We start from the raw sequence: 19,128 nt of genomic DNA on the forward strand, positions 1-19,128 counted from the left end.
TTTTTATTGGGCCTTCCATTTGTTTAATAGTATGAGATTAAATAGTCTGGTAAAAATCAGGTTTGAAGGGATCCCTTTAAACCTGGTAAAAGATTATTCATAGGGTGTACTTAGGGAAGAATACAGTCATACACATTTTATTTCTTGAAACACTTAAATTAAGTTTTCATTAATTACCTTTTCAGTGCTTTTTTTTTTTTTTTTTTTTTTGGTTAGAAACAGGGCTTCAGCATGTCAGCCATGTGATCCACCCACCTCTGCTTCTCAAAGTGCTAGGATTACAGGCGTGAGTCACCACACTCCGCCCTGTGATTTTTTAAAAAAATTTGTTTAAATGACAGCATTTTGTCTTTTAGTGGTTAGTGTTAGTCAACTTCTTGCGATAACAGTGGTGATCTATATTTTCCTCCCCTTTAACCACAATGCCTGGAATCATGGGAACAGATCCAGAGCTGAATGAAGCCATTACTGAACTGTCAGCCATATGTGCTTGCACAGAGACCCATAAATAGCAAGAGAATAAGCTTTTGAATAAAAACTCAGTCCACATTTCTTAGCAAATATCAGGGAGGGAGACCCACAGAATCTCATTAGGCTTGCAAAGGTATTTATTTCTTTGCTGTGGTATTCTGCTGTAGCATTCATTTCAATATCTAGTTAAAATTTGGCAGAGTTGTTGGTGGCGTGAAAGTTGGGCCAACTGTCTGGACTGACTATCTTACTAAACACACATGTAATTGTCCTTGCTCCAGCAAAGTGGAATTGTCTTGCCATCTGTCAAGCAGGCTCAATTAATTTGGGAGATTTGGGAAGGGAGGAGATGATGGGTTGAGAGGGTAGGACAGTGGATGGAGAGAGGGAAGGACTAAGGTGCAGTCAGTACAAGGTGGGGAAAGCAGGCTACCCATGCACATACACACACACACACACACACACAAGGATGTTTGTCTTTTTTTTTTTTTTCTTCCCCTCGGAGTAGAGGTAGGGGGAATTGTATTCAGTTGTTATTATGTGACTCTAATTTTTAACTTCATTTGTGTTGAACCTGCTCTTTTGGGGAGGGAGCGGGGAGGCAGTGCTTAGGGAATAAAAGAAAGGAATATGTAAAGAGATTTGATTTAATAATGTAACATACCTTTAGAACATCTAGGTTGGATGAAACTCAGTAAAGATACCACTTTTCTTGCTGAAAATTCAGATTTGTACGGTACTGTTAAGATAGGAAGCTGGAGAACTAAGCAATGTTATATATACTTAAAGTTTGAGGGAGCAATTAAGATGTAGCCTCGGGGAAGGCTCAGGAGACCTTATCTGTGAATTGCTAGGTGACTCTTCAGTTAGCATAGCCCCAGTTTATCTGGATGGTGGATTGGGGTTTAGATTTTTCTTTGAGTTTTTATAATAGCCCAGTTAATAGAGTCTTGCCCTTCCTTTTAAAGAATGCATACATAATTTTAAAAATACATAAAATATTTGTGTATTTACAAAAACATTTGAGTAGAGTATGTTTTAGAGAGACTACCTAGAATGTATGTTTAAAGTAAATTTATTGAAGCATAGCATACAGAAGAATGCAGTCTTTTAAGTGTACATCTTGATGAATTCTCACAAAAGTGAACATATCCAGTAACCAGCAGCCAACCACATCAAGAAACAGAAAATTTCAGCATCCCGGAAGCCCCTTTTATGCCCTATTCTGTTAATTCTCCCACAAAGAATAACTACTATCCTGACTTTTAACAGGCTATATTAGTTTTGCCTGGTTTTGAACTTTATATAAATGGAATTATACACTTTGTATGCTAGTGTCTGGCATCTTTCACTCAGTATCATGTTTGTGAGATTCATCATGTTGATGCATGTTGTAGTCATTTTTCATTCTCATCACTGAATATTCTGTTATGCAAATTCACCACAGTTTAATTTTCTGTTGCTGATTGGCATTTGAGTATTCTAGGTAGGTGCTATTAGGAGTAGTTTTGCTGTGTGAACGTTATTATACTCTACTTGTCTTTTGAGGAACACACAACCATGTGTCTGCAAGGTGTATACCAAGGATTGGAATTGCTGAGTCATAAATATCCATATAATTAACTTGAGAAGATACTACCAGTTTTCCAAGGTGCATGTATTAATGAGAGAAAGGTCAGTTTTGTCTCTAAATCAGAGTGCTCAGTTACCATGCACATAAGAATAAGACATTTTTTTCTTGTTTTCTTTTAATTGTGGAAATAAATGTAATAGAAGATTCTGTGAAATGTTTCTATTCAAAATAACATTTTAAAACTCCTCACCTATTTTAATCTGTTCACTATATAATAACACATATTTTTAGTTTTAGTATTTGACGAAGAATTTTAAGAACAAGAAAGAGTAATAGGCAGGGCTGGGCAGTATCTTTAGCTTAATTTCCAGGGATTTGCAAAGTGAGGAGAGTTAACTTCTGACTCCCTTCGGGTTGTGTTCACATTAAGAGTTCGGATTTCTGGAATTCCTTTAGCCCTCTGGGGAGCAGGGATAAAGGAAAGTGACAAATTGGAATAGAAAGCAGAATGCTCATCCTGCCTACCTATACCCTAACCCTGTTACTGTGGGCAAATCATCCAAGAGGACTGAAGGATCAGGCCTGTCATGATGGCTCTTTCTTTCCTTTTCTTTTTTCTTTTTCGTTTACTTTTTTTTTTTTTTTTTGGCAGGGGAGTGGGGACGGACATGGTCTGACTCTGTTACCCAGGCTGGAGTGCAGTGGCACAATCTCGGCTCACTGCAGCCTCTGCCTCCTGGGCTCAAGTGATCCTCCCACCTCTGCCTCCTAAGTAGCTGAACTACCCATGGGTGCCATCACACCTGGCTAATTTTTGTTTTTTTCATATAGACGAGGTTTTGCCATGTTTGCCAGGCTGGTCTTGAACTCCTAAGCTTAAGTGATCCACCTGTCTCAGCCTCCCATAATTCTGGGATTACAGGCATGAACTACCACGCCCAGTGGCTGATCATTTTCATGTTTTAGGAAAACTTTTCCTTTGCATTTCCATTTTCCAAGTCCTCTATTAACCAGGAAAATCTTTACCCTGAAGTCACAAAAATGTCGGCTAGGTGTATCACTTTGAATTCCTGGCTCTTGAATTAAAATCAAAAGCTCCAAAAAGCCCCGTACTCCATTTCTTTTATAATTTTACATAGCAATAGAAAGTAATAAAAACAAAACCTTTGTCTGGGATTCTTTAATTACCCTGGACAATATATCTTGCTTAAAATAAAATGGATAGAAAAAAAATCCCCAAATGCTCATTTTTTTTACATGCAAATATTAGGATAGGCTATGCAGAAGAAGAAGGTAATATGAATGAATTTGTTTAATAGCTTTGCTAAATACAATGCCTGTTTTTAACTCAAGGCCTAGATTTAGGCCTCAATGCTTCAACTTTTTACCTCGGATGTATTTTCTACCTTTGGAAATGTAGTTTTTTAGTCTGTAAAATGTGGTTTCAGACCCCTGCCCTGCCTGCCACATACAGTTGTTGTGAAGATCAAATGCAATAATTTATGTGAAACTGTAAAGTATAAAAGTACTAAGCCTTTGAGAGCTGGGCTTAGCAGGCCCTGCATTTTAAGAAAGACGATTACTGTCCATTGACCTAAAGCATAGTGAAAATTCACCCTGTAGTTTGAGATCTTGTGCACACACATAAGCCTGAACTTTTTTGTTGTTGTTTTGTTTGTTTTTTTGAGACAGAGTTTTGCTCTTGTTGCCCAAGCTGGAGTGCGATGGTGCGATCTTGACTCACTGCAACCTCCGCCTCCCAGGTTCAAGTGATTCTCCTGCCTCAGCCTCCCAAGTAGCTGGGATTACAGGCGTGCGCCACCACGCCTGGCTAATTTTTTGTATTTTTAATAGAAACGGGGTTTCACCATGTTAGCCAGTCTCGTCTTGAACTCCTGACCTCAGGTGATCCAGCCACCTCGGCCTCCCAAAGTGTTGGGATTATAGGCATGAGCCACCGTGCCCAGCCTAAGCCTGAACTTTTAACCTAGCACCACTTGTGGCTGATTGATTAAGTCATGAGTTACTTGTCTAGGTTCTACTGGCTTCCAATGGCATCTCACTAAAGTTCTTTTTTTTTGAGACAGGGTCTCGCTCTGTCGCCCCGGGCTGGAGTGCAGTGATCGGATCTCAGCTCGCTGCAAGCCCCGCCTCCCAGGTTTATGCCATTCTCCTGCCTCAGCCTTCTGAGTAGCTAGGACTATAGGCGCCCGCCACCTCGCCTGGCTAGTTTTTTGTATTTTTTAGTAGAGACGGGGTTTCACCGTGTTAGCCAGTATGGTCTCGATCTCCTGACCTCATGATTTGCCCGTCTCGGCCTCCCAAAGTGCTGGGATTACAGGCTTGAGCCACCGCGCCCGGCCCTCACTGAAGTTCTTAAAGCTCTTCTCCATCTCACACCCCAACCACTTGAGGAGGGAGAAGGGGCAAAAAAATGTTTTGCTTTGGTGATAGCCCCAAACTGTGACCTACCACATCCCCTTTCACTTCTGGGGTCAATACAGGGTTATACAAAATAGGTAGTCTATAGAATCACCACTGCTCACATTTAAAACATCTTTCTTGCTTTTAACATTTTCTTTTGCCCACCCACATTTATTAGATATAAAGAATTTAAAAATGCTTATGTCATAAGAAGATCTACTAAGATAAAAGTATTAGTAATCACTCCTGTTAAGATAATAAATGAATAAAATAGGGAATAAAACACAGCCTCTCGAACCCTTCCGGGCATATATTCTTTATTACTACTGAGGAATTCACCTTTGTTTTAACAAAAAGGAGAAGGAAGTATCTGATTTGGCCCTTTGTGGGTACTGGCTTGAGCAAGGTGGATCTGGAGTAGTTCATGCCTCCTTCATCAATCAACTCTGGCAGAAGCATTTGCCAAGATAGAACAGATACTGTATCAATTGGAATATCACTGCCAGAAAGGAAATAAGAAATTGGCTATGTTTATCAAGATCTGGAGTCACTACATGAATTATGTTACTTTTAATAAAAATGTACTGTTGGCACTACTTAACAGTTTTTGGAAATCAAATTGTATGAGAATAGAGAATGTATTCTGGAGGACATGGGTGGTATTGACATTGACCAGGCCTCTAAGAGCATTATAATGTAGTCGACTGAGGTGTCCCCCAAGGATCTGGGAACGTGCAGTTGTAAGAATGGAGGTCTATAGGTTCTTAGTGCTTCTTCCAAAATGACTATTCCAGGATTTAGAATCCTAATGCCCCCGAATGTAAAACACCTGTAGTGAGATCTAGAGCAGAGCCGCATAATCAAATACATTGGTTGAGATCTGCATCAAAATGTATGAATATCACACCAAGTGGTTTAATAAGGACTATACATACACATCAGTTCAAGTTAGGATTTACTGCCAAATAAGTTCAGGCTATTTCCTATTTTGCTAACAAATGTGTTATGTAAAACTTTTGATTTTCAGAGCCTTTTGAATTTTGAAATGACATATAGGGATTGTTGATCTGCATCATGTTCAGGTGTTAGCTCCTGATCGCAGCATCTTTTAATGTATGTAAAGCAATCAGGTAGCAAATCCTTATACGACAATAGAGTTAGGAGTGCCAGATCTGAAGTCACATTGCCTGGGTTCAGATTCCAGCCTTGCCAAGTGATTTGGGGGTATGTTATTTAATCTTCCAGAATCTTAGTTTTTCCTCTTTAAAGCTACAGTAATTTTGAAATGAATATGAAATAAAATATACACATGAGGCACAATATCTGAATTGCCCTAGGCACTTCGTAAATATGTTTCAGTTTCCTCATCTGTGTAGAGATAATAATAGTGCCTATCACAAAGGTGTTTTATGAGAGTTAAATAAATAAATGTAATGTGCTTAGAATGGTGTCCATGCCATGGTAAGTATTCAGTAGATACTAGCCAATGATAATATCATTATGAACATTACTAGAATAGAAACCTGTAATGAACTTTCCTACTGGCAGAGTCATTTTCAGAAAAGAAAATGACAATAAACACCTGTTGAATGAATGAGTGGCACATTGGAGAATGATGGGAGGCACCATGATTTGTAATTATAATTTTCCAGACTGTAATTTCATCCTAGTCCTTCTCAAGTTTGTTTGCTTCCCTCCACCCTGCACTCCACCCACCGACCAAAACCTCCCTCTAAGCCCCAGCAGCTTGATCTTCCTTCATTTGGTCTGTTTAGATGTATATTGCATGATGAACTTGGCTTCACTTGTCTTCTGTACCACAACCATGCAGGTGTGTTAGGCCATCTGGGAAGCTGTCCCAGATGCTGACAAACCCTGGCAGCAGGATGGAAAGGAAGAAGGAAATTTTGGCTGACATCTCCAGGTCTGACTCCTTACTCATCTGGAGAGTTCAGTGTTATCTTTAAAGCTTGAAGATAAACGATGAGGCTGCTGCTCTTTTTTTTTTTTTTTTCTCCTCTAACAGATACATAACTTGGATTCTCATTCTTTAGTTTGTTATATGTTAATCTCTTGTGATTACTCAGTAACGGTACAGTTTGGTAAAGTCATAAGTCTGCAGAGACATTTTAAATAGAGGCAATATATGGAGGAGTAGGTACCAGCTAGGCAGGGACCAGGGCAAGAATGTGTGTGCTTGTGTGCTGTAGTTTGGCCTAATGTCTTGGCACAGCTGTCATATTTCCTGGCATGTAAGAACTGGATCTTCTCTTAAGTCCACACATATTTGGCAAGCCCTATTATGTTACTCTCCCGAGGGGGTGCTTGAGTAACGAAGGTGATAGATAATATTGGGTAGGGACTGAACAGGGACATGAGAGAATATGGAAAGAATCCCTTTCAAAGAGCTTTATTGCATTAGATGTTAGAGTCTGTAAACAATTACAGCATTCAGGGAGTGCAGGATTTAAATGAGAAACACCACTTTGTCAAGATTATACCAGTTGGATAAAATGGCATGGACTCCGGAAATCTATAATTAAATGTATTTTTGAAAATGAAAAATACAGTGTAACACCTGGTTTATTTCACTACAGAGGTGCCTGGGTATTGCTTACATAAGTGTGATTGACTTTGGCTGATACTTGGGTTTCTGTCTGTAAAATTACTGCATTTTAATTTAAAAAAATTTTTCTACTAGATTCTATTTGTTGTAAACAAATTATTCACATACACACTCATATAGAACATGACTTATTTAGAAATCTCATGTTCATTTTCTTTTCATTGCAGCGGATATTCAACTCCTTTGTTTACACTGAGAAGATCTCAAATGGAGAAAGTGAAGTACAGCAGGTAAGAGGCTATGAGTACTTGACACTCCCAGTCTTTGTCTTGCTTTTAGATGTGGCTTCATCACTCTTTACAGGCAATCTGCACTTGAGGTTTCCTGTTCTTTCTCTATAATTTCACGTGCATCTCATGCATAATGGTGACAGCCTTACACTTTGGATTCTTAGAGGCGATTAAAAACTTATGTGCATGGTTTTCTGCTATCTGCGCTATATAATTTGGAACTATTTAATTCCTTTTTGTTTCAAAAATTCCTAAACAACTCGCATCTAAAAACATTGAAAATATTTTTTCTGATGTAGAAAATAAGTGCCCAGGCTTTGGAATCAGACAGACCCCACGTCAAATTCTGGTTTTCCTCCTTACTTTGTGGCCCCAGTAAGCAATTTAGTCTTTTTGAGCTGCAGTTTCTCAATCTTAAATAAGAGGAACATAATATTGCCTTATGGGGTTGTGATAATTAAATGATGACAAATTGACGAAGAATGAAGTGAAATTGTAATTCTGGCATAGAAGCAGCTCATTGGATGTTGGCTTCTTTTGTTCCATTCTTTTTCTTTCCTCTTTTTTTTTTTTTTTTTGTTTCTTCCTTTGCTTCTCCCCTCCCATCTTCTTTCAGTTCTCTGTGGAGTCAAGAAGTTTTGAGGTCAGATTCTATTTACTTTATTTATAGCTGGCTTCAGATGGACTGCCTCCTAAAACATAGTGTTGGTGAACCTGATCGTAAATAATTGATCTGTGCTTGAAAAGAAGGGTGGTAAATAGGAGTTGGTTTTAATTTCAGCGAATCCACCAACTTCGTTACAGTATATGACCATCAACACCATCAACTAGTAATTTGAAGCTAGTTTTGAAACTCAAGTAAAAAACAGAACCCAGCTAAAAACCAGAGCGTAGCAGAGTGCTTCCACAAAATAGAAAGATAACTATAGTAAACTGCATACGATTTTAAACTCTCTGAGATTCCACCATTATTATGTTCGTGGAGAACAGCTTGACTTGATCTGAACTTAAAAAGTACTATATAAGAAGAAAAGATTTGCAAGTGTCCTTATAGTGAAGTTGTTTGTAGGATGCTTATTTACTTATAATAAATTACTGTGGTTTAATCTTGAAGTGCAGCATTTCCTGTTTACAGACATTGACTTTTTAAAGATTGGGTTTCTGCAGGTTAAATACAGAAGATATAAATAGTCATGTATATGTATATTCTTTTTCTTAGCTTTAGATATTTTTAAAAGCTGATGGCCTGAGTATTTATTTATTGTAGTAAATATGATGTAGTTTGCTGTGCTAAGACTTATCTTCATAATTCCTGTCTTATTTTTATTTCAGCAAACTAGAAAGTTCTTTGTGGTTGTGAAATTTAAGAGATTTTTTATGGCGAAGATTTTTGAACAAAGCATGTTCAAGGAAACTTTCTGGGAGACCAGAGGCCATTTGATAACATTTTAAAGAAACTGATCCAGGGATATCAGTTTTGCCACTTTTCCTTCAAGTAACAGATACAAGTTCTTAGGCTGTTTTCAAATGTGAAGTTTTTTTTTTTCCCCCCCTTGTACTGATGTCATTTTTTATTTATCTAGCTAGGAACAAGTTTAGAAGGCTTTAATAGTAATTTTAGAAATTATAGCTGCTGATTGAGCACTTATGGAACATCAGTCTAGGCAACTTCCATATATATCACACTGATTTTTACCAAATAACCTTGAAGGAAAGATATCTTATTACAGATGAGGAAACTGGGGCTCCAAGAGGTAAACTAAGTTATTTGTAGTTGATGGATATTAAGCAGGACAGCTAACTTTTGAAATAAATATGACAGAAAGTTTTATTATTTGTATTTTGATTTTGTTATTTTATTTATTTATTTATTTTTTGAGACAGGGTCTTGCTCTGTCGCCCATGCTGGAGTGCAGTGGTATGATCATAGCTCACTGCATCCTTAATCTTCCAGGCGATCAATCGATCTTCCCATCTCAGCCTCTCAAGTACCTCGGACTACAGGCACATGCCCACATGCCTGGCTGATTTTTCGTTGTTGTTGTTTTTAGTAAAGATGAGGTCTTGCCATGTTGCCCAGACTGGTCTCAAACTCCTCAGCTCAAGCAATCCTCCTGTCATGGCCTTCCAAAGTGCTGGGATTACAGGCATGGGCCACTGTGCCCAGCCTATTGTCTGTATTTTTAATTTAACATAGTTTATTTTAAAAATACTTGTTTTCATCAGATACAGGAGTCTCTGCTAAACTCTGTCTTTATCCGAATAATTCAAGTGCAAGGGAATTACCATACAGTCTATTCTGTGTGTCCTCTGACTGATTGTCAAGAAGTTCTTTTTTATATTGAACCAGAAGTGTACTGACTTTTAAATTCCTGCAGTCTCTCCGGTCCATCCTCTGAAAGAACCCTTAACAAATAGATCTGTGTCTGTTGTTTATCCCAAAAATGAGGACAGTTGTGTCACTGTTATTATCGCTTAGCCTAAATTTTAGTATAAACAGGTCTTAAATAATTTCTTCTTCTGTGACATGATTTCTAGATCCTTTCAGTACTATGGTCGTTATTACAACAACGTAACAATAAAAGCTCATATTTACACATTTATTGAAAAGTTTGCTATCACTTCATTATGATGGTTCTCCCATGGCTTGAATTGAACATGGGAGTTCTCATTCTACAATGAGAACACAGACACCTCAGTATCTTCTTGACTTTAATAACTGTTTAGACACTCTGGATTCTGTGATCCTGGACAGTACCCAGAATGAAATCTTTAGGGACATGTTTACCTCATATGTTTCCTATTCTGTAAAATATCCGCCACCACAGTCACTCACACTTCTATCTCCTTTGAACTTCAGAACAACTCCATGAGGTAGGTGGCAGTATTATTATTAGCAATGTTCAGAAAAGCCACGGATCCCAGCTAGTAGGTAATTAAGCTGGCTTTTAAAACAATTGTGAAATTTATCAAATATATGGAGACATGTGTAAAATACATATAAAGAAATATATTAAAATTAACATCTTAACTTACTACCCAGCTGAAGAAATGATGCATTACCAAACTTAGAAGGCCATTGTATGACCTTCCAAAGAGAGTACCTTCCTCCCTCCCTCTCAGAGGTAGCCTTATCCTAATTTTTTTGTTAGCAATTCCCTTGCATTTTTTTGTTTTGATTTGTTTTATATGTATTTATCCCCAAATTAATTTTGAGTTGGCTATTTTTTGTTCTTTATATAAATTTTAAGCATATGTTTATATTCACATATCTTGCTAGTTTCACTCAGCTTCATATTTGTTAGAAGCACCCATGTTGACATCTGTAATTAAGGGTCATTTACTTCCATTTCTATGGTATTCCGTTATATGCAATTTATGTATCCATTTTATAGCTGACGTTGTTTGGGCTGTTTCTAATTTTGTTGTTGTTTTGTTTTTTAAGAGACAGGTTCTTGCTCTGTTGCCCAGGCTGGAGTGCAGTGGCCCGATCATTGCTTATTGCAGCCTCAAACTCCTGAGCTCAAGCAATCCTCCTGCCTCAGCTTCCCAAGTAGTTGGGACTACACATACTCCACTAAATCTGGCTAATTTTTTAAATTTTGTTCTAATGTTTTGATTTTTGTTCATACCTCTGTACATAGTACAGAAGGAATAATTCCTTTAATTGCAGGAATTTTATTATCCCTGGCCTCCTGCCAACTTAATGATGGCAGAACTGTGTGTTGTATATGTGTCTCCACACACAAATGCCCTAAATAGTGGGGCAAGGGGGCACTATTCAGCTCCGGTGGAGAATCACTTCTCTGGAGTAGAAGTGCTGGGTGTCAGTGTTCAACAGACTGCTTCCACAGTGGTTGTCATGGGTCACTTGCTTATCTGCATCTCCTTTAATATCTGATACTGTATGATTTTTAATCCTTTGCCAAATGTGGGCTGTCTGAAAGAGTATCAGGTGAGTTGCATTTGCCTCACTCTGATTACAAATGAGGTTGAAACACCTTTTGCATGTTTATAGTAAATTTTTGTGTTTTTGTTCTGTCAAATATCTATTAATGCTCCTTGTCCAGTTTTTTAGTTGTTTGTTTTAGAAGTTTAAAAATGCTGTATATGTTCTAGATCAGTGCTGTCCAAAGAGAACTTTCTGAGATGATGATGTTCCATATTAGGGCAAGTAAGAGTAGCTACCAGCCACGTATGACTACTGAGTACCTGAAATGTGTCTAGAGCTACTGATAATTAAATTTTAGATAAAATAGCTACATGTGGCTGGTAGTTACCATATTAGATTGCTGTGCAGATTTCAGTTTTTGCTTTGTCTTTTCATCTCATTTTATCGTTTTTATGTTGTTTGGTTTTGTTTGGTTTTGAGATGGGGTTTCGCTCTGTCATCCCAGTTTGAGTGCTTGGTGCAATCATGGCTCACTGCAGCCTCCACCTTTGGGGCTCAAGCGTTCCTCCCACTTCAGCCTCCCAAATAGCTGGGACCACAGGCAGGCACCATCATGCCCAGCTAATTTTTGTGTTTTTTGTGGAGAGAGGGTTTCTCCATGTTGCCCAGGCTGGTCTTGAACTCCTGAGCTTAAGTAATCCACCATCCTTGGTCTCCCCAAAGTATTATGATTACAGGCATGAGCCACTGCACCTGGCCTCATTTTATCTTTTAAAGAATTAACATTTTAATTTTAACTCAGGTTTTTAAAAAATTGGTCTTTAGACATAAAGATATTCTATACTGCCTTCTAAAACTTCTGCCTCTCTCACCTAAGTCCTTTTTTTTTTTTTTGAGATGGAGTCTTGCTCTATCACCCAGGCTGCAGTGCAGTGGCATGATCTCAGCTCACTGCAGCCTCCACCTCCTGGATTCAAGGGATTCTTCTGCCCTTAGCCTCCCGAGTAGCCAGGACTACAGGAGCCCACCACCAAGCCCGGCTAATTTTTGTAGTTTTAGTAGAATTGGGGTTTCGCCATGTTGACTCGGCTGGTCTCGAACTACTGACTTCAGGTGATCTGTCTGCCTTGGTCTCCCAAAGTCCTGGGATTACAGGCGTGAGTCACCCCGCCTGGCCTCATTTAAGTATTCTATCCACCTGGAATTGATTTTGGTATTGGATGCAAAGTAGGTATCCAATTTCCTTTTCTTCCCCCATATGTGTTTTCAAATACTCTATCTCTGTGGAACAATCTGTACTTTCTTCATTTGTTTTCAGTGTGTTTTCTGTCAGTTGCGTTTTTGGATATGTATGAATTTGATTTGGTTCCATTAGTCTATCTATCCTTGTGCCAGTACCACATTACCTTAGTGACTAGTTTTATAACGAGTTTTGAAATCTGGTTGGGTACCACCCCCGCATTTAGATTCCTTGGTTTCCCATCTTGGCCAAACCCTGAGGTTTATCTCCTATATCTGGTGCTCTGTGCTCTGGTTTATCTCCTATATCTGGTGCTCTGTCTCCTATATCTGGTGCTCCTATATCTGGTGCATCAAAGTAGAAGCTCAAGGTCTCCAGATTATGCCCACATTCTCAGGAAGAAAGCAGGGTGTGACATGGGCTTACCTCCTAGATTTCCTGCTTTCACCTTGTTTGAGGACTCAGTCTTCCTAACAGGGATTCACCAGTTTCCCCACTTCTTAATAGTTATAATAATAATTGTAACCACTTACAGGATTTGTTTGATAAACTAAAAATAGATTAGTTATTCAAAGCGGATTATTGACCTGTGTGCTTTTAGCTCACAACCTTTAGGTGAAAGGGAACCGTTTCTTTATGCTTGGTTTTGTATATTTTGTACTATCTAGAATTCTGGCTTGCATTTTCTATCCATTGTTTCTCCTTTGGGTTAATGAAAATTAGGTCCCCATGGGTTCTTGCCCTCCCTCTTTACTAATCAAATCTTGTTGAGAGTTGGATCTTTCTTGTGCATACTATCTAACTTGGCAGGAAATCTAACATGTTGTTAATATCTTCTGGTTAGGGGAGCAAAGAAATTAACACCAATAAAATACATTTTGTGATATTTTTACTCTTGGGTATACATTTTTCCTTGCTTTTACTCATTATTTCTTTTAAACTAACCTTCAGAGATTGTGGGTCTAAATTGTCTAACAATGTATTTTAAATCCTTAATTAGTTCACTATATGTAGTTTTGCTGCCAAAGAAACTATGGCAACAGCCTTGGAAAAATTAAAATTCCACGCCCACGTTCTTGTGTGGAACACCTCTTATAGACTTCATTTTTGAATACTTTAAGAAATTGGCCGGGCGCGGTGGCTCATGCCTGTAATCCCAGCACTTTGGGAGGCCGAAGTGGGCGGATTACAAGGTCAGGAGATTCGAGACCATCCTGGCTAACACGGTGAAACTCTGTCTCTACTAAAAGTACAAAAAAGTAGCTGGGCGTAGTAGTGGGCACCTGTAGTCCCAGCTACTCAGGAGGCTGAGGCAGGAGAATGGCGTGAACCCGGGAGGAGGAGCTTGCAGTGAGCGGAGATCACGCCACTGCACTCCAGCCCGGGCGACAGAGCGAGACTCCGTTTCAAAAAAAGAAAAGAAATTGTGTGTTTGCGTAAGGTATTATGCAAAGTTGAATCTGAATCAAGAAAAATAAATTTTTGAGCAAGTGCCTCAGAAGGTGGCCAGATATGGTCCGTAAAACACAAAGAAGCAGCAAAAGGAGAAGGAGGTTCTTGGGGTGCTTGATTGGATCATTAAATGGATCAGAGCCACCTTGGACTTGTTTCAAGAGCTCACTCTAACTTTTTCTCAAATGCTCTAGTAATTATTTATATTAATAATTTACTCAATGAAATGGGAAACATTTTCATAGTGTTTCAGAAACTATTGAATTGATGGCAGTGATGGTTTTAGAGGATTTCAGAATTCCTTTGAAATGGGTCAGAGAGAACTGAGAGAACTCCTTATACAGGAGACGCACCTGACATCTGGTCAAGGGCATTCCTTTAGCAGTTCTCCCTGCTCTTCTGTGGTTTTTGATCTCTTTTGGATCGTATCCATCACCATGTAAACACATTTCACCTATATTAAACAAAAGACCCTTTTCTTGACCCGACTTTCCTCTCCAACTGCTGTCTAATTTCTTTGTTTCCCTTTAAGTCACAGCCCATCAAAAGAGGTGTCCACACTCATTAGATCCAGTTCTGCCATTTTCTTTTTCTTTTTTTTTTAAATTTTAACAGCTTCTCCCTGTCACCCAGCCTGGAGCGCAATGTGGCGATCTCGGCTCACTGCAACCTCCACCTCCCAGGTTCAAGCAATTCTGCCTCAACCTCCCGAGTAGCTAGGATTACAGGCACGTGCCTCCACGCCCAGCTAATTTTTGTGTTTTTAGTAGAGACAGGGTTTCACCATGTTGGCCAGGCTTGTCTCGAGCTCCTGACCTCGTGATCCACCCACCTCGGCCTCCCAAAGTGCTGGGATTACAGGTGTGAGTCTCCGCGCCTGGCCCTCTGCCATTTTCTCTTAAGCCTACTTTAGTCCTACCTGTCCCACAAAACTGCTGTCTTTAAGATCACCAAAGACCGCTACTTTGCTAATTCCTCATTTAAATAGCTAACATTAGTGTTGAACGGTTGATCCTTTTCATCTTCCTTGATAAATCTTCTTAACTTGGGTCTTTGGAATAGCACGCTTGCCTCCTTGCCTTTCCAGGCACATTCCTTTGCACAAGGTGCTGTTCAGACAAAGATCCCCATGGGCCTTCACCTCCTTCAAGTCTGTTCTCCCATGTCACCTTCTCAGTGAGATGAGCACCATTTTCAAAACTGCAGCCCACACTGCTTCCATGCTCCTGATTTTCCTTTTCCTTGTTCCATATTTCCTTTTTTCCCATGTCGCTTATCACTTTTTGGATTTAGGTACTGACTTGATAAAACTAGTTTGGCTATGAAAATTCTGGCAGACAAGCTAGGCAATAACCATCCTGGACATTGGAACAGGCAAAGATTTCACAACAAAGACACCAAGAGCAATTTCAACAAAAGCAAAAATTGACAAATGGGATTGAAGGTAAGCCTCTGCACAGCCAAAGAAGCTATCAACAGAGTAAATAGGCAACCTACAGAATGGGATAAAATTTTTGCAGACTATACATCTGACAAAGGTGTAACATCCAGCATCTATAAGGAACTTAAACAAATGTACAAGAGAAAAACAACCCCATTAAAAAGTGGGCAAAGGACATGAACAGACTCTTCTCAAAAGAAAACATACATGTGCCCAAAAAGCATATGAAGAAAAGCTCAATATTACTGATCATTAGAGAAATGCAAATCAAAACCACAATGAGATACCATCTCACACCAGTCAGAATGGCTATTATCAAAAAAGTCAAAAATTAACAGATGCTGGCAGGTTGCAAAGAAAAGGGAACACCCATACACTGTTGGTGGGAGTGTAAATTAGTTCAACCATTGTGGAAAGCAGTATGGCGATTCCTCAAAGAGCTAAAAGTCGAACTGTCATTCGATCCAGCAATCCCATTATTGAGTATATACCCAGAGGAATATAAGCATTCTACCATAAAGACACAGGTGTGCAAATGTTCATTGCCACACTGTTCACGATAGCAAAGACTTGGAATCTACCTAAATGCCCACCAATGATAAACTGGATAAAGAAATTGTGGTATATATACACCATGGAATATTATGCAACCATAAAACAAGATCATGTCTTTTGCAGAAACATGGATGGAGCTGAAGGCTATTACCCTTAGCAGACTAACACAGGAACAGCAAACCAAATAGTGCATGTTCTCACTTATAAGCAAGTGGGAGCTAAATGATGAGAACTCATAAACACAAAGAAGGAAACAACAGACACTGGGGTTTGCTTGACAGGGGAGGGTAGGAGGAGGGAGAGGAGCAGAAAGGATAACTACTGGGTACTGAGCTTAATACTTGAGTAATATAATAGTATGTACAACAAACCCCCATGACATGTGTTTCTCTATGAACAAACCTTCACATGTACACCCAAATCTAAAATTAAAAAAAAAAAAAAGTGTAGAAGTATTCCTTCCTCCTTAACTTTCTGAAGGAAAGGTGTCATTTCTTCCTGTAATGTTTGATAGAATTCAACAGAGCACCATCTGGACCTGATATTTTTTCTGCAAGCAGGTTTTTGAGCATCCAGTTTCTTTAATAGATATAGATAGGGTTTCTTATTTTGTTTTTGTTTCCTTGTTTTTTTAGATCTTCTGTTTCATATTGTGTCAATTTTGGTAAGTTGATTTTTTTAAAAAGAAATTTGCTATTGTCATCTAAGCTGTCAAATTAGTTGGCATAAAAGTATTTGTAATATTCTGTATCTTTTTAATATCTATCAGTCAGAAGAAGAGCAATAGAGCCAGGTCAATAAAACCAAATGCTGGCTAGTTCTTTGAAAAGATCAATAAAATGGTCAACTTTTAGCTAGACAGACAAAATCAGAGATAGAATGAATGGTAAAATATTAGTGATGACTCATTTTTTCAAAAAATGAATTTGGTTTCCTTAATTTTTTCTTGTTTTCTATTTCACAAATTTATGTTCTCATTGCTTCCTTCCTTGTACTTTAGGTTTTGTCCTTTTTCTAGTGTTCTAGGTTGGAACATTAGATCACTGATTTTTATACTTTTCTTTTTTTCAAATAGATGCATTTAAAGCTATAAACATTTCTCTTAGTACACTTTATATACCTCAAAGTTTGACATGATATATTTCTGTCATCTTTCAGTTTTAAATATTTTCCGATATCTCTTGTGATTTTTAAATTTTGACCCATGGATTTTTAGGTATTTTGTTCGATTTTCAAAACATTGGGGTCTTTAGATATCTTATTGTTATTGATTTCTAATGTAATTCCATTATGGTCAGAGAACATACTCTGTTTGATTTCAATCCTTTTTAATTAATTGAGACCTGGGTTTTATGACTCTACGTATGATCAGTCTTGGTGGATATACCAAGTGAACTTGTAAAGAACATGTGTTCTGCAGTTTTTAGGTGTTCTTTATGTATTAAGGTGGTTGATAATGTTGTTCAAATCATTTATTTTGGGCTGATTTTTATTTTGTTTGATTTTTATTTTCTATCATTTGTTGAAAGGGGTGTTAAAATCTTCAGCTGTAATGGTGAAATAGTATTTTTTCCGTTTAATTCTGTTCATTTCTGCCTGATATGTTTTTATATACACATTTAAGATTATGTCTTCCTGATGAGTTGTGAATTAAAACATTATGAAATGTTATTCTCTGGTAATATTATTCTCTCCTTAAAGTCTATTTTACTCAATATTGATATAGCAACTGCATCCTTTATATACTTACTGTTTATATGGTGTGTCTTTTCAGAAGCATTTACTTTCAATTATAAATAGCATGTAGTTGAGACTTGTTTTTTTTTTAATCTATTCTGAAAATTTCTGATTTTTTTATTAGGAATATTTAGGGGAAATGTTTAATAAGTTAATATTTATTTTTTTCTTTTGTTGGCTCCTCCTTCGCAACCCACTTTTGAATTTTATCTATTAATATTCTATCAGCTTCACACAAAATCTAAAACACTTGCAACTTATAGGTTCATTTCCCTAACACTATCCTTTATGCTAGTTATCATATCTATTATATCTGCATATATTACAAACTGCACAAGAAAATGTTATAGTTTTTGCTCTAAATTGCCATATTTAATGAAAATAAAAGAAAAAAATATTGTATATTCTCACATAATTACTATTTCTTATGCTCTTTGTTTCTTTGTAAAGATAACAGCTGATATTGAATCTGAAGTTCCTTTAATATTTCTTGTAGTGAAGATACCCTAGTGAAAAATTCTCTTAGTTATTTATTGTTTCGTGTACACAGAAAATGTTTCTTGGCTACATGCAGTGGCTCACACCCATAATCCCAGCTCTTTGAGAAGCTGAGGTGGGAGGATCACTTGAACCCAGGAGTTCAAGACCAGCCCAGGTGACATAGGGAGACACCTATGTCTACGATCTTTTTTTTTTTTTTTAATTAGCTAGAGATGGTGGCACTTGCCTGTAGTCCCAGCTACTCAGGAGGCTGAGGTGGGAGGACTGGTTGAGCCAAGGAGGTTGAGGCTGCAGTGAGCTGTGATGATGCCCCTGCACTCCAGTCTGGGGAACAGAGCAAGACACTGTCTCAAAAAAAAAAAAAAAAAAAAAAAAAAAAAAGAAAGTTTCTATTTTGCCTTTTTTCTTAAAAGATGTTTTGTTTTAGATAGAATTCTGAATTGATAGTTTGTTTTTTGAACACCTTAAAAATGTTCCACAGTCTGCTGGACTCCGTAATTTCTGGTGACAAATCAGTGAAAGTTTTTGTTACCCTATATGCAATATTATTTGTTTATTCATTTAATTATTCTGGCTGCTCTCGAGGTTTTTCTCTGTTTCCTGGTTTTCAGCAATTTGACTATGATTACGCCTCCCTAGACGTAATGGTTTAAATATTTATTCTGCTTGGTGTTTGTTGAGTTTTTTGAGTCTGTAAATTTGTGTCTTTCATCAAATTTGGGGACTTTAGGACCATTATTTTTCCAAATATATTTTCTATCTCATTATTTGCTCTCCTTCTATGTCTCTAATTACAGGTATGCTAGATCTTTGATATTTTACTACAAATCCCTGAGACAATGCTTTTTTTCTTTTCTTTTTAAATTTTTTTTCTCTTGAATAAAGATAAAGATGGTTTATTCTTCTTATGCTGCAAAATTTCCTTTTTTTTTTTTTTTGAGATCGATTCTTGCTCTGTCACCAGGCTGGAGTACAGTGGCATGATC

At 37.8% G+C, this 19,128-nt stretch overlaps 1 protein-coding gene across 2 annotated transcripts in view; it reads left to right on the forward strand.

The window, feature by feature from the left end:
- Window positions 1-19,128, forward strand: part of CACHD1 (cache domain containing 1) — a 228,276-nt gene that overhangs the window by 74,485 nt on the left and 134,663 nt on the right. For both annotated transcript variants that reach the window (XM_033225155.1, XM_033225156.1), the window contains exon 2: window positions 7,262-7,324. In XM_033225155.1, the coding sequence (XP_033081046.1) occupies window positions 7,262-7,324 (63 nt within the window). The remainder of the gene's footprint in view (window positions 1-7,261; window positions 7,325-19,128) is intronic.

This window comes from Trachypithecus francoisi, unplaced genomic scaffold (genome assembly GCF_009764315.1).
Source record: "Trachypithecus francoisi isolate TF-2019V2 unplaced genomic scaffold, Tfra_2.0 Lachesis_group12, whole genome shotgun sequence".
In the NCBI taxonomy this organism is placed as follows: domain Eukaryota; kingdom Metazoa; phylum Chordata; class Mammalia; order Primates; family Cercopithecidae; genus Trachypithecus; species Trachypithecus francoisi.